Below are 15,550 nucleotides of genomic sequence, written 5' to 3' on the forward strand. Positions count from 1 at the left end.
CCTTCTAATAGGACTCCTAAGCAGATTACAAGGCAGGGACTTGCCTAATTCCTTGCCTGAAATGTGATTCTCCCCTCTTGAAATCCTGTTCAGTCATCAAAGCCAGGTCAACCTGAAGGACAAATCACATAGAGCAGGGGTCCCAACCCCCAGGGCCATGGTATTGATCCATGGCCTACTAGGAGCTGGGCCACACAACAGGAGGTGAGTGGTGAGCGAGTGATCAAACTTCATCTGTATTTACAGCCACTCCCCTTCGCTTGCTTTACTGCCTGAGCGCCACCTCCTGTCAAATCAGTGGCAGCATTAGATTCTCAGAGTCCCTCGGACAGCTAGGAGATCGAACCAGTCCATCCTAAAGGAAATCAGTCTGAATATTCATTGGAAGGACTGATGTTGAAGCTGAAACTCCAATACTTTGCCTGAGGCAAAGCATTGACTCATTTGAAAAGACCCTGATGCTGGGAAAGATTGAAGGTGGGAGGAGAAGGGGATGGCAGAGGATGAGATGGTTGGATGGCATCACCGACTCAATGGACATGAGTTTGAGTAAGCTCTGGGAGTTGGTAATGAACAGGGAGGCCTGGCATGTTGCAGTCCACGGGGTTGCAAAGAGTTGGACATTACTGAGCGACTGAAGTGAACTGAACTGAAGAAGCTCGAACCCTACTGTGAACCACACATGCAAGGGATCTAGATTGCTCACTCCTTGTGAGAATCATCCTGAAATATCCCCCACATCCCTAGGCTATGGAAAAATTGTCTTCCACGAAACTGGTCCCCGGTTAAACTGGCCCCAAAAGGTTCAAGAGCACTGACATATAGAGTAACGATGAATATTACTATTTTTAAAGAATAATTCTAAGTATTATTAAGTCTTCTAATACTCAACTAAGTTTGAGAGAAAAGAAAAATTGAAAAGCCTTTTGTAAACATATGATTAGTAAGGTTTTCTACAGTAGACTCAAATTCAGTTACAAACAGGAGAGAATATTTAGTATTACTGATAACGTTTTTTCCCCCTGCCTCAACAACTCTAAATCTACCAGAGGGCCTTTGTAGCAATTTTCTCAAAGTGTTCCAAATTCTACTTTGTATATCATCTCTTTGTGTTTAATTATAAGGATTTGAATTTACAGCACCAATTAATCAGTAATTAGATAGTACTGTACCAAAAGAAATTAAACAAAGATAAAAACAAAAACACAACTCAGCACAAGGCCATATCATCTGGTAATGTTTCCTGTAGCATGATAACAATAGTTCCTGAGAAATATAGGTTAACTGAATCATTAGCTATGTATTCTTTTGATTTTTTTTTATCGTTGTTTTTAGTAACTTCCAGTACCAATGGGAAACTTAAAGGTAATCCAAATACAGAAACACCCTGATTATACTAATATTTATTCCTCTTTTTACTCATCAGAAATCTGCTTTATGATACTCAATAATTATTTTGAAATGTCAGCTTTTGGCAATGCAAAATAAATGCATATTTTATAATGATACATGCTCTATTGATCTTCATACTTAACACACAAATCAGCTTTTGTGTTAATTATCAATGAGACCTATAAAACATAAATGTGTATGTTAGATGTGAAAAATCAAAAAAGCCACAGAGCAGATTGAGGAAGGAAAAACGAAGTTCCCTGAAACCAAGAGAGAGAAGAGCGAAGAACCATGACTGTGTAACAGGTCCCTTTAGGGATGGGGGTAAGTGGCAAGGGGATCTTCTCCCTACGAAGTCATGCCATTTCCCTGTGCCAGGCTCATAGAACTCTCTTCCGTGTTCTTAAACCTTTTGTTAACAAAAGAAAAAGAGAAGACTGGTAGATGGAAAGAGAAATAAGCAGCTCCCATAATTCAGTCTTGGACGAGATGGCAGCATGGCCTGCTCAGGTGCGCCCCCTGCTGGCATGGAGTGATCCTGACAGCTGAGCTCAGGCTGTGGAAGGAGCCCCACCATTTGCTTATACATAACAGTCTCTATAGCAAGCTTTTCTCCTTCACTGCCCCCAAGTAACCCCTTCCCTCTGTGGCCATGACTTCATGGGAAGACTGAGACATAAAACACTCAAAATTACTTTAAGATGCTTTACATTCTTTCCCTGGTGCTGTTTCAGGAGGTCTCATTTCTGGGGAAAAAAAATTAGGATCACCTTTACTCCCAAGTGTGAGGATCTTATAAACTGTAGATACTGTAAAATCTCTTAATGGTATGCGAAATGAGTGAGTAGTTTCTTCCCTAAGCGTATGAAACTGTCTTGAAAGTTTCTGTGCAGTGAATTTCATTGTGTGCTCTCAAGCTTGCTTTCTAGAAGTACTTTGCTCTGAACCGAGTAATTTGTCTTTTGATGGATCAATTTGCCAAGAGAGAGCATAAGGTACTTTGAGAAGAACTACAGAAGAAAATGTCAAACATTCCCATCTTTTGGTACCTTAGATTGAAAGAGTAAACTTTTCTCAGTAATTCAGCACTATGGTGAACATCAGAGAGCCAAACTGTAATAATTTTGAATATTTCATGGTGAAATTGATTGAGCAGTTCCCCAACCTGCCTTACCTGGGAACTATTTGATTTTTCTCCAAGTCAGGAATCTTTTTTCCCTTTCTTGTTTTGAAGCAATGCTATAAAGTTTCTCTCTCAAGAGTTCATTACTTTTACAAACTATACAGCACAGCTGTGGATGAAAACCGCCTTTGTCAAAGTGTCAATTCCTCTATCGATATGACTTATTAATCCTCTCCTGTGCTCCTTCAACTGTTCCCTCATTTGAAATAAAATATTCATCTCTGAGGAGGCAGTACAATTTATCTGATGTCAGGGTACTATTAATGCATACATTTTTGCCTCTCAATGCTAACTTCATTACTGAAATGAATTTTAAAAAGCCGGCTTCAGTTCACAATGATCATTATCTGATGAACCTTTATTCAGGGTTAGCTGACCAAAATTAATGAACCAGAGTAACCTCTTCGTCTCAGTGGCTCTTCACGTTAACAGCATAGCAACTACCCTCTGCCCTAGCCTTCTTCTCATAGAATGTGGAAAAGCCAGCACTGGAGTTTAAACACCCCTCACTGCATTTTCTCCCACCCTCTCCATCGCAGTAAATGGGTCCAGTTAATGCTCAAGCCAGACAGTGGAGATGTTCCCTTCTTCCCCCCACACACACCCAGTGCAGCGGCAAGTCCTCCGAGGCACCTGCTGCTGCCCCCGCCCTAGTCCACGAGACTCTTTCCCACGTCTACATTCCTAGAAATTATGTCCTAACTAGCCTCCCTGCATCTATGCTACCTTTCCTAGAACTCATTCTCCATATAGCAGCTCAGGTCATGATTTTTAAAATATCAATCATTTTACATCATTAGACCTGCTTCAAGCCTTCTAGTCACTTCCTGTTCCACCTGGAATAAAATCAAAGCACCTCCCACAGCTAAAAGACCCCACATGACCAGCTCAGCACCACTCTCCCCTTCTCACACCAGCGGGTCACTCTCCAAATATCCAGCGCTGATTTCTGATGCCTCGCCTTCGCACAGCTGTCTTGGCTGCTGGGGGTCAATTTCTCCTCCTCCTCCTTCACAATTCAGCTCAAAGGTCACCTCCTCAGAGAGCCTTCCCTGCCCCCGTTGAGTGCAGCTGTCCACGGTCCTTGTCATGTCACACTGTCTGGGCCTGACATAGCACGTGTCACTACCGGAAATTAGTCTCTCCCTTTTTGGTTGTTTGCTGATCCTGTGTTTCTCCTCACCAGCCGCGTGTGTTGTTTACCACGTATCACCCACGCCTAGAAGAGTCTAGCCCCATGCTTCACTCTGAATAAACACCTGTTAGATGAATGACCAGTGGATGGACCTGACACTTCCTAATATTATATAAAATTTTTTGACACATTGTGCAGCTTGTGGGATCTTAGTTCCCTGAACAAGGATTGAACCTGTTTTGCAGTGGAAGCTCGGAGTCTTAACCGCTGGACCATCAGTAGTATATGGTTTTGACTGAATCACTTAACCTCTGGACTTTGACTTCATCTGTACAATAAAACTAACAAAACATTGCATTTTCATGGGGACAGTCTAGAGGGGTAAACGTGCGTGGTAACATGGCACGGAGATGCAGAATGAACAGTGAACCATGTCCCCCCCTGTTTTCCAGGAAATCTTCGGAGGAGCTGGACATGGACAAGGTGACAGCAGCCATGGTACTAACCAGCTTGTCCACCAGCCCTTTGGTTCGGAGCCCTCCTGTGCGGCAGAACGGTAAGCCTGGGGCACGGCACAGGGAAGGGTCCTCTCACGTCAGCAGCAGAGCTTCTCTCTGAGGAAGCTCTTTTCTTTTTCTCTTTTCTCTTCCCCCTTTTTCCTTTTTTTCCAGTTGTTTTTTAATTACACAACACATGAACACACCCGTACTTTAAAATTCAGCCATGTGGTGCACAAACCCGCCCAGTGCCAGTCCCTCCCCAAAGGCAGTCGCTCTCAGCAGTTTGGAACACATCCGTCCAGACTCTGGTCTTTGCACTTACATGCAGACTCATTCCTAACACACACAATGGACCCTCATCCACTAGTGGAAAGGAAGGGAAAATGTGGAAGAAACGGATCCCAGAGCTACCAGCCTCCTTCCTCCTCATCGTCCCAAAGACCCTACTGCATCTCATTCCTACATCCACCCATTGAGTGCACATTTACTGACCTCCACCACCTTTCCAACTTATCTTTAAGAACTTGTGTTCCGTATTGCCCCAGGTAGATGGAGATTGGTCTCATGAAGCTACTTCCCCAGCCTTTTTTTTTTCTTTTCCTGTTTGGTTGGAGGGACAGTTGGACCAAAGAACTCTGAAGATTAAATATTTTGAAAAAGCATTATCCCAGGCTCCTTAATCCATTATTTTATTCAGTATATATTTATTAGGTACCATAACAGATGCAGCCTGGTTTGCTGCAGTTCATGGGATCACAAAAAGTCAGACATGACTTAGCAACTGAACAACAACCATAATAGATGGTTTGAATATATCATTGAAACAGTGTCCATACTCCTAGGTAATGTACAGTCTTTTGGGGGGAAAACTATCACAGCTGTATTAATAGCTAGCATTTATTGAGTACTTAGTATGTGCCATATACTAGGTTTACTTATCTCGTGTAATTCTCACAGTTCTATGAGATGTTATCACTATTTTACAGATGAGTAAACTGAGGCACCTGAGGATTAGCTGAGTTTAAACAGAGCTGAACTTCTTTCCATATCATTCTGATTCCAGATCTCCTGTCTCAGTCATGATATAATATTGACTCATAGAATTCAATATGATAAATCAGTAGGGCAGTAGGAGATGAAGCTGGAGAGCCTGGCAGGAAATCAAGGAGTCATCTGTCTGGTTATGAGTTTGGACATTCTTCTGAGGCTATAGGAGAGCTATTAGATGATTGAAACATTGGAAAGTTATAATTGGGTATACAAGACAAAAACAAAAAATAAACAGAAAAAAACCATGTGTGTGTCCTGAATCTTGGTGGTCACAGTGGGGATGCATATAGGGCATAATTGAGAAATATGAAGAAGGAAGAATCAACAAGACTTGGTGATAGACAGAGAAGATAAAGGAGAAGGAGTGACAAGGGTGACTTCTGGGAAGTCCATTCCCTGTGGTGATGAGCAAAGGCAGAGGAGGAGATCTCTTGGTGAATGTTAGGAGCAAGAGGTGGGGTAGCCGAAGATGAGAGATCTAGCTTGAAACACGTTTAGTAGGGAGAACCTGGGATCATCCAAAGAACAGGATCTGATGGGTCCTGGGTCAGCCTAGGAGAGAGATCTGGACTGATGAAGAATTGGAAGGCAACATTTTGAAGCCATGAATGTAGATGAGCTAACCCTGGGAGAGCTGTGGAAAAGTAGGGGATAATGAGAAGGTGGCTAAGTGAAAAGTGGTGAGCCTCCTCATTATGTAAGGGAAAGAACCCAGGAAGGGAGAGGGGTAACTGGAGAAGCAGAGGAAAGCAGGAAAGTGTGATTTCATAGAAGTCAAGGGAAAAGCTTGTTTCAAGGAGCGACATCTGATGCTTCAGAAGGTTGAGGTGAAAAGGACTCAATTCTGCATCAAGAAGAATGTCATGGCTTTGAAAAGAGCATTTACAGTGGACGACCCATGGAGCGGAAGCCACATTGCAGATCAGTGAAATGTAGTATTCTGAGGCTGCCGGGTGGAACTTACCAGCCAGGGAAAACCTCCTCTCAAAAGACAGCCTAGTCACTGATGAGCTAGGGTTCCCCCATAATCTGGATATAAGCAGGAGGTGTTAAAATAAATTTGTGGAACATCCATCAAGTCCTCACCCAAACTTAATGCAATCTATTTGGAAGTGGGAAGAATGATCAAGATGCTGGGAATGTAGATCAGTACCAGAAATCAGCAGTGCCTACTGTCTTGATTCCCCACAAGCTGGGGTGATGTCACTTCACGTAGAGTAGCTACCGTGCCCTTGAGATGAGCCTGATCTTTCCTGATATCCTTCTCAGCTCGGCAAAGCTGCAAAAGAAAGATGATAAGAAAAGCAAGGCTGAAGTCATCCCCAAAACCTATTCTAGGAAAAAAGAATTGCAGAATTTCATGGAATCCTCAGGGGAAAACAATAATTTTGATGTACTCATTCTTTTTACTATTGGAATTTTAAAATTGAGAACATTTTTATATTCCTTTGTATTGAAATGTTAGGATCAAAATTAACCTTTTGCATCTTCAATACAAACTTTTCTTAGCATAGTTATAAGGAGTGTTCATTATGACTTAAAAAAATAACTACCCAGATAATAATCCCAAATTTCTGATGTGTCTCATTTATTCTGCAAAAGGAAGCAAATTCTTAAAAAGGGAAAGGAATTTATGATTATGAAAGCTATTTTTCAGAAATAAAGATTATCTCCAGATTTATTGCATATCAGTGAATTTTTGGAAACTGTTGTGATCCTCTACTGTGCTAGGAAAGGATCATTTTGTTAGGGTGTGGGTCCAAAACGAGGGAGATTCCAGCAAAATGCCTGTCTGAATGTTTAGCAAAAGCTTGTTTAAGATAAGAAGACACTGCTCTCTGAAAAGCACTAGGAACTGGTTCTGACTTTTTTTCTGAAAGATTTATTTCTATATTCCATTGTCCATTGTCTATATTCCATTAAATAGTGTTTCTAAAGGAAATGCCATTCACAGGGAAACAAATAAATTAACTTTTGGCACTGCCAGGAAACAGTGTTAACCACACTGTAACAATAGTTGGCTTCAAAATTATTTCAGTTCCTCATCGGTTCAGTTCAGTTGATCAGTCATGTCTGACTCTTTGCGACCCCATGGACTGGGAGCCCCCCAAGCCTGGCAGCATGCCAGGCTTTCCTGTCCATCACCAACTTCCGGAGCTTGCTCAAACTCATGTCCATTGAGTCAGTGATGCCATCCAACCATCTCATCTTCTGTTGTCCCCTTCTTCTCCTGCCAGTTCCTCCTACTTACCATGATTACAGATCTTGCACCACGAACTTGTTTCATTATACAAGTGTATGCTTTAATATATTTATAAGCCTCCTGGGCCTGCCAAGAGAATTTGTCCACCAGGTAATATTACCTAAGGCTTTATGCTGCTGCTGCTGCTGCTAAGTTGCTTGTCGTGTCTGACTCTGTGCGACCCCATAGACGGCAGCCCACCAGGCTCCGCCATCCCTGGGATTCTCCAGGCAAACTTAGCCTGAAGTCATGTATTGAAAGAGCTTTCTTATTTAGTAGAGGCAACTCCAGTTCAGGGAGTATCTTAGTCTCTATGTAGACCACGGGGAGTGAGATGCTGGTTTGGTTTTGTTAATGCTATCAAGGTGTGAGCTTGCATAACAGACCATGTAATTCTGTTAGAGCTAGGCTTAAATGAGATGGTTAACTTACTTCTGCTATTCAACTTAAAACTTCATTCATCTAACTGAACTTTTTGCTTGACAAAGTTGAGGAATATGCTGGAAACCTATAATTAGGTGAAAATAGTCAAGAAATTTTTTGATGAATGCTAGTACGTTGTTTGTCTTCAGTTCATTACTAATTACACAGATGTTAATAGCATTTCTTTAATGAGGCATTTTGGGATTTTTTTTCCTTCTTGTAGTTAGGATATAGTTTTAATATATTCAAAATGCACATTAATATGGAGGAGAAATTATCCAAGAGAAAGTCAAATTTATACAAATGCTAATTAAGATTGGGCATTTTGAAAAATAAAGCAAATCTTCAGTGATTAAGAGAGCCCCTGAAGACATTCCAACTGGGCAAAAATCTCTCTATATTAGCAAGCATTTCATCATGTTTTCTCCCACAAGTGGAAAAGTAAAATTCAACACCAGTCTTATCAGTAATTATTACCAATAAGTTATTTTCTGATCTCAGCTTTGCCTGAAAAAAAAGCTCATACCTGGGGTCTGCAAGTACTGAAGGAGAAGGAGGGCCAACTGGGAGACCAGCATTTGTGACCCTGGCCCATCCTTGTTATGTACTAATCATGGCAAGTCAGTTAATTTCCTGGTGCCTCAGGGACCTCATCTGTAAAATGGGCATAATAATCCTTACTCTGAAAGACAGATATTATGAGAATGCATCAGATTGTGTGAATAAGCTTTGTAAGATGTAAGTGAAATCAAAGTGAAAGTTGCTCAGTTGTGTCCGACTCTTTTCGATCACACGGACTGTAGCCCACCAGGCTCCTCTGCCCATGGAATTCTCCAGGTCAGAATACTGGAGTGGGTAGCCGATCCCTTCTCTAGGGGATCTTCCCAACCCTGGAATCGAACTGGGGTCACCTGCATTGCAGGCGGATTCTTCACCAGCTGAACTACCAGGAAGCCCTTGTAAGATGTAAAACATACACCAAATATAAGGCACAATTATTTGTTATAATAAGCTGGATGACAAATGGCGTTAGGTAACTAATCAGAAATTCTCTCTTAGGTTCTTAAATCTTAGATCAACTCTGTAAATGTATTCCAAAGATCACAGCCCTGTAAGAAATTCCTTTTAAAATGTTAAAATGTGGAGATGGAGTTTGTAGAAATTCCGCAAATCTTAACTCCCTTAGTAACACAGTCCGTAAACACCTAAACTTCCGAAACTTTTTTCCTCCTTGTTGTCATATATTCTCCACTATCATCCTAAAGAACTAGTTTTGCGTAAAGCAACATCCGTCAGAAAACTCTTAGAAAAGGCCTGTCCTGAGGAGGGCATAGCAACCCACTTCAGTACTCTTGCCAGGAAAATCCCATGGACAGAGGAGCATGGTGGGCTACAGTCCACAGGACAGAAGCGACTTAGCGCGCACGCATATATGGCTAAAACAGATGTTTATAAACAAACTATCATGCAACTTTTTTGAAAGTATAGAGTACAACGTACATACTGAGCTGTTGCAAATTACCAAGTGGGCTGCGGGTGCTTTCACCAGCAGGGAATCTAGGCCCCCACTGCCCCTCTGACCCGGCCTGGATGCCCCTGGAGCCCGGGACTGGGCGCTGACGCTGTGCTTGTGTGCTCCGACAGAGGGCCTGAGCGGATCCTGGAAGGAGGGGGGCGGCGTGCCTTCCAGCACCAGCAGCAGCGGCTACTGGAGCTGGAGCGCCCCTAGCGACCAGTCCAACCCGTCCACGCCGTCGCCGCCGCTGTCCGCCGACAGCTTCAAGCCCTTCCGCAGCCCCGCGCCCCCTGACGACGGCATCGACGAGGCGGAGGCCGGCAACTTGCTCTTTGATGAGCCCATCCCAAGGAAACGAAAGGTTGGTTTCAGGTTTCATTTGGGGGGAACCGGCTTCCTAGGGTGGTGATTTGGACACTTCTCCAACCAACGACCCTTCTGATTGACAGAAACAGCCCGTGTTCGCCTCTAATATCCTTTGAAGTCTTCAAATAAATTAAGGGTCATGATTAAAGACAAATAGAAATGATTAAAGTATTACTATATTTCTTCCAAGTACGCATCCTCACCCCACTCCCAATCTCATCCCGTCCTCTCCCCTGGTTGTAAATTGCTGCACTGGTAACATCAGGTAACCTAGGAAAGAATCTGCCTGCAATGCAAGAGACTGGGGTTTGATCCCTGGGTGGGGAAGATCCCCTGGAGAAGGAAATGCAACCCACTCCAGTATTCTTGGAGAAGGAAATGGCAACCCACTCCAGTACTCTTGCCTGGAGAATCCCATGGACAGAGGCGACTGGCCGGCTGGAATAGGACTGAGCAACTAACACTTTCACAACACTTCACCTGGGACTTTACCAGTATTTGGAAGTCAAAAAATTGGACTTCAGGCTTGGTTTGGTAATTAACTCACTCTCTTCGTGGGAATTAACTTTTTCATCTGTAAAATAAAATTATGTTTTTCTCTTTTCTGCTTCACAGACTCTTAAAGGACTGTAGGAAAGATTTTCTGACTTATGTTTATAAAACTAGATGTGAAATATACATGAAAGCTAACTTGTAAACATACGTAGTATTTACATGCCCCAAATTATGTATTTATTAAAATTAGAAGTGAAAAAATAGATCTAGCTGATTTAATAAATTAATTTGACTGCACTTGTATTTAATCCTCACAGCAATCCTGTATGGTATTGTTTTCCCATCTTGATAGGAGATTGAGGACCAGGGAAGTTATACATTTAACCCCTGTCATGCAGGTTAGAGGGTTTCCCGGTGGCACTAGTGGTAAAGAACCCACCAATGCAAGAGACCTAAGAGAAGTGGGTTTGATCCCTGGGTCCCGAAGATCCCTTGGAGAAGGAAATGGCAATACACTCCAGTATTCTCGCCTGGAGAATGCCGTGGACAAAGGAGCCTGGCCAGCTACAATCCACAGGGTTGCACAGAGTCGAGAACGACTGAAGCAGCTTAACACACACACATGCAGGTTAGAAAGGGCCAGCGCTGCCATTCAAACCCAGGTCTGCCTAAACCGAAAGCTCATATTCTTTTCATTCTCTTCAGATACATTTAAATGATTATGTTCACTCACAATTTTAAAAAGCATTTCTGTTTCATAGAATAAAGAAATACTACTGCAATATCTGGAAAACGTTGTAACATTATTTTAAAATCTCCATGTAAATAGACATTTAAAATATATTTTAGTTTTTTAGTTTGCAATTGGTAGCTTCATTATTAATGACTATTCACAAACAAAAATCCAAAGAAAACCCTGTGGACTGCAGTGCAACCTATTTTCCCAGTTCATTTCAAAGAGAAAAACAAAGAGATGGCACTGATCCAACACCGTCCGTCCCTGCGTCTCTCTCAGCATCGGGCAGCATGTGTAATTGCTGGTGGTACACGCATTCTGTCTGCCCAGAGAACAAACAGGGCATTGATGTCATCTCTGGTCCTTCCCAAAGGCTGGGGCATGAAGAGTTGCTGTTTCACATACCAGTCCATCGGGCAGGGTCCTGGAGCTGTCCAGGCATCCCGTGGGTCCCCAGAGACCCTGGTCTTGACTACCTGGGGAGGGAGGCCGCACTTGCATCTGTGGGAACCCATAGGCAGACAGCTGTGTGGACCTGGAGTCTGTCCTGTTGCTTCCGGCTGCACAGACTTTCTCTCTGGGGCCTTCAGAGTGTGTGGTCCTGGCTCTCATTAAGCACAGCCAAGCCTGTGGCAAAGACTCACAGCACAGGGAGCTCCCTAGTGCTTGTAAGGTGCCCTGCTGGAAGGCTTATCACAGCTTTTCCTTTCCGACATAGCCACGAGACAAAATTCATACTCTTGCATTGCAGTTCAGTTGCCTTGGTCAGACTTGTATGTAAAGTCTTTAGGCTTCAACTCAATTAGGAGATAGTCAAGTTACCAAATGAAAAGAAAAAAAAAAATCATTACAAACTGGCATTTATTTGAATGGCACAGACCCACTCTTCAGGAGTCTGGGAACCATGTCCCTCCCTCTTTCTTTGTGACTTCTCCCTCCATTCAGACTCTGGATTTCCCCAGGATGATATCAAAAGGATGAAGCTTGTAGTCTCTAATTTTTTTTTTTTTTTTTTTTTTGGTGTAGGATCGTAGTTCCTTGACCAGGAATTGAACCTGCACCCCCTACATTGGGAGCACAAAGTCTTAACCACTGGACCGACACCCAGAGAAGTCCCAAGTAGTCCCTAGTTTTTAATGCATGGACCAAACATAGACCAAGTCATTGTCTTTTGAACTTAGAGTTATTTTGAACAGTGGGAATAACAAGAAAGTAGGATGGTTGCAATTCACGATTCATTTTTTTTAGTGTATCAAGTGAACCGATATTTATTGAGCACCCAACAGGCACAATCTCAATGCCCTGAGATTAAAGTGCAGCCCCTTCCTTCAAGGTCAAAAGCTAGGCAGGTGGACACTGATGTATAAAAAGGCAATAATAATTATGAGCAATAGATGCTGTGCTCAAATGTGGTTCCCAGGTGGCGTTAGTGGTAAAGAACCCGCCTGCCAATGCAGATAGACATTAAGAGTTGCAGGTTCGATCTCTGGGTCCGGAAGATCCCAGGAGGAGGAAATGGTAACCCACTCCAGTATTCTTGCTTGGAGAATCCCATGGACAGAGGACCCTGGCAGGCTATAGTCCATGGGGTCTCAAAGAGTTGGGCAGAACTGAAGCAACTTACCATACACATTATGTGGTAGAAACACAGTAGCTGAAATGCTGCTATTTTGGTTTTTAAAATCATATTTCAAACGATTTCTAAGAGTTAACTGCCTAATCCATAGACAATATGTTCTAGTTGGGGGACACTTTATGAACTCATTTTATTTTCCTCTTCATTCCCTGAGGTTCATAATATCTATTTGAGGCCATGGACTTGTATTGGGCATATGTCCTGTGGGGATTGTTTGAGAACCTTCTAGATTGATATTTTCCAAACTGCATGTCTCAATCCACCGGTGGCTTGTGAATCTTTCTAATGACTGTGAACAGCACATCTTTAGGGAACAGGACAGAATAGGGTGCAATGGACGTAATCAGGCTGAGTGCTGTTCCTTGATGCTTTGCTTTCAGTTGCACACCTATGTGCCGACTGTACAAACTGTGTCTCTTTCTGTGGCTGATGGTCAAAAAAGTTTGGAAGCCCCTGTTCCTTAGGATAAAGAGAGAACATGATAAGTGATAAGTGAAGGTGTCCTGATGAGAAATCGAAAGATCCGCATTCTAGACAACTTTGCTAGCCTGAGAACTTCAGGAAAACACTTCATCTCTCTGATCATCAACTTCTTTGTCCGTTAAACAGGCAAACAGATATTATCAAACCTGTCTCAGGACGATCATGAAGACGAAGTGTGACCAACCATAATTATACAAACGGCTTATAAGCCCTAAAACTGGAATATAGCAACTTTGTAATAGACCGATTTTAGGACCCTGAAACAAAGCGGGAAGAGGCATACCCTATACTATAATCGTGAAGCAATGACCCTGGTCTTCCTCCTTATGGAAACTTATTTGGAAGTTATCTTAACACTTTTCCTCACTCTCACCTCTTACATGATCCCTGTTCCACTTATGTAAAGAGGAAGAGAGATTCATTGCCTAGATAAGGCATTATCACTGCCTACTCTCAGTGGTGAGCAAGACACAATTGCTGATATTATCAAGTTTATACATACATATATAAATAAATGTATTTGCATACTTTGTTACAGTTTACAAAATGCTTTTAAATGCAGCATGTCATTTAATCATCACGAACATCTTTGGCCTAGTCATATCCCCATTGTGCAGAAGAGGCTCACTGAGGCTATGTGAATTGCCAAAAATCCTGTAGTTTATAATTTTAGAGATAAGATCAGCTTAGTCCGTGGGGTCGCATGGAGTCGGACACGACTGAAGCGACTTAGCAGCAGCAGCAGCTAAAAGAGCAAAGATAAAACTCGAGCTTATTTCAAAGAATCCACATTTCCCTCTGCACCCAGAAGAAAATAACGTGGAAAGAAAACAGTCAGACCCAGCTACAGCCAGCACAACGTGGCAGAGTGGGAGTGGGGTGCAGACGGTTACAAAGAACTCAAAGACAGAGAGAGGAATTCCAGGCTGTCTCCTGAGGCCCGGGTCCCCAGCCTCCAGGATCTAATGCCTGATGATCTGAGCTGGTGCTGATGTAATAATAATAGAAATAAAGTACACGATAAACCATCCCCCCTCCGCGAAACCGGTGCCTCATGCCAAAAAGATTGTGGACCACTGTGCTGGGGTGGAGTGGGGGCGGGAGGGCAGGGGCAGCTTCCGGCAGGAAGGGCACATGGCCCTTTAGCCAAGGTAGGTGGGAACGCGAGGAGGGGAAATGAAAGGCTTCTTTCTCCTGGCTCGGGAAATCAGCCAGCCAACTGCCTCAAGCCCTGTTCTAGCAGAATTTTTCCTCTGGAATTTCAGACTGACTGTACTCAGATGTTGAGAAAAGCCTAGTAGTATGAGCAGGGACTCGGGGAGTACCGGGAAGGTGCAGTTCCTATCCTGACCACAAGGTGATGCAATGGCCCTACATACAGCCGCTCCGGGCGTCTGGGAGAAAACAGTTCTGTGGAAGGCCAGGAGTTAACATTCAATTCCTGAAGACCTCTAGAAAATCAAGAAGGGCTCATAACTAATTAATACTGTGCTTTTTTTTCACGTCAGATTCCTAGTTCAGTCAAATTTGGGATTTGTCCTTTCCCAAACAGGATAAAACCGTTCGGGCTCTGGAATTAGCACCCCAGCTGTAATACTCATCAAAGTGTAAAAGTGCTAGTCGCTCAGTCATGTCCGAGTCTTTGCACCCCCGTAGATGCATAGGAATTCAGGCTCCTCTATCCATGGAATTCTCCAGACAAGAATACTGCAGTGGGTAGCCATTCCCTTCTCCAGGGGATCTTCCCTACCCAGGGATCGAACCCAGGTCTCCTGCATTGCAGACAGATTCTTTACCATCTGAGCCATCAGGGAAGCCCACAGTACTCATGTGAGCGTAGCAAATAACTTGACCTCTCTAAGGCTCAGTTTCCTCATCTGTAAAATATGAAAAATGATGGCACCGTAATGGTCAAGTTGTTGTGAGGGGCTGGCTGCTAGTATTTTGCTTTCCTTTTTACCCACTTGACAACGGACTGAATGGCATTTGAGAAGCGTTGAGTGTGGACAGGGAAGGCTGCCTGCCTCCATCCTCTGTCCTGGACCCTTAGGACCAGGTGGCCCCTCGGCCACCTCAGTCACCTTGGGCTTATTTAGGGTTAGTGGGAGAGGCCAGCCTGTGTGAGATTAGGGGTGAAGGAAGCAATGACATTGGCAGAAATCGGGGCCTCCAAGGAAACCTGACTCAGGACTCTGCATTTCAAAACATCAGCACGACTCAAAAGCAATTGCAAAATTCCAGTCTTCATCACTTTCATTTATCCCACAGGCGTCTTGACCATGAACCACTTTACCTATAGACTGGGGAGAATCTCAAGTCAGAGGGAAAAAAATAGCTCTGGTCACATAATGTACTTCGCTCATCATTGTACAGTAGTAAACAGTGAATTAATC

General features: G+C 43.2%; 1 protein-coding gene across 3 annotated transcripts in view; it reads left to right on the forward strand.

Moving 5' to 3' along the window:
- The window catches only part of ZNF704 (zinc finger protein 704), a 258,230-nt gene that overhangs the window by 195,583 nt on the left and 47,097 nt on the right, over window positions 1-15,550 (forward strand). For all 3 annotated transcript variants that reach the window (XM_044928657.2, XM_044928658.2, XR_006544925.2), the window contains exons 3-4: window positions 4,163-4,266; window positions 9,570-9,802. In XM_044928657.2, coding sequence (XP_044784592.1) covers window positions 4,163-4,266; window positions 9,570-9,802 — 337 coding nt within the window. The remainder of the gene's footprint in view (window positions 1-4,162; window positions 4,267-9,569; window positions 9,803-15,550) is intronic.

Source organism: Bubalus bubalis, chromosome 15, assembly GCF_019923935.1.
Source record: "Bubalus bubalis isolate 160015118507 breed Murrah chromosome 15, NDDB_SH_1, whole genome shotgun sequence".
Classification (NCBI taxonomy): Eukaryota; Metazoa; Chordata; class Mammalia; order Artiodactyla; family Bovidae; genus Bubalus; species Bubalus bubalis.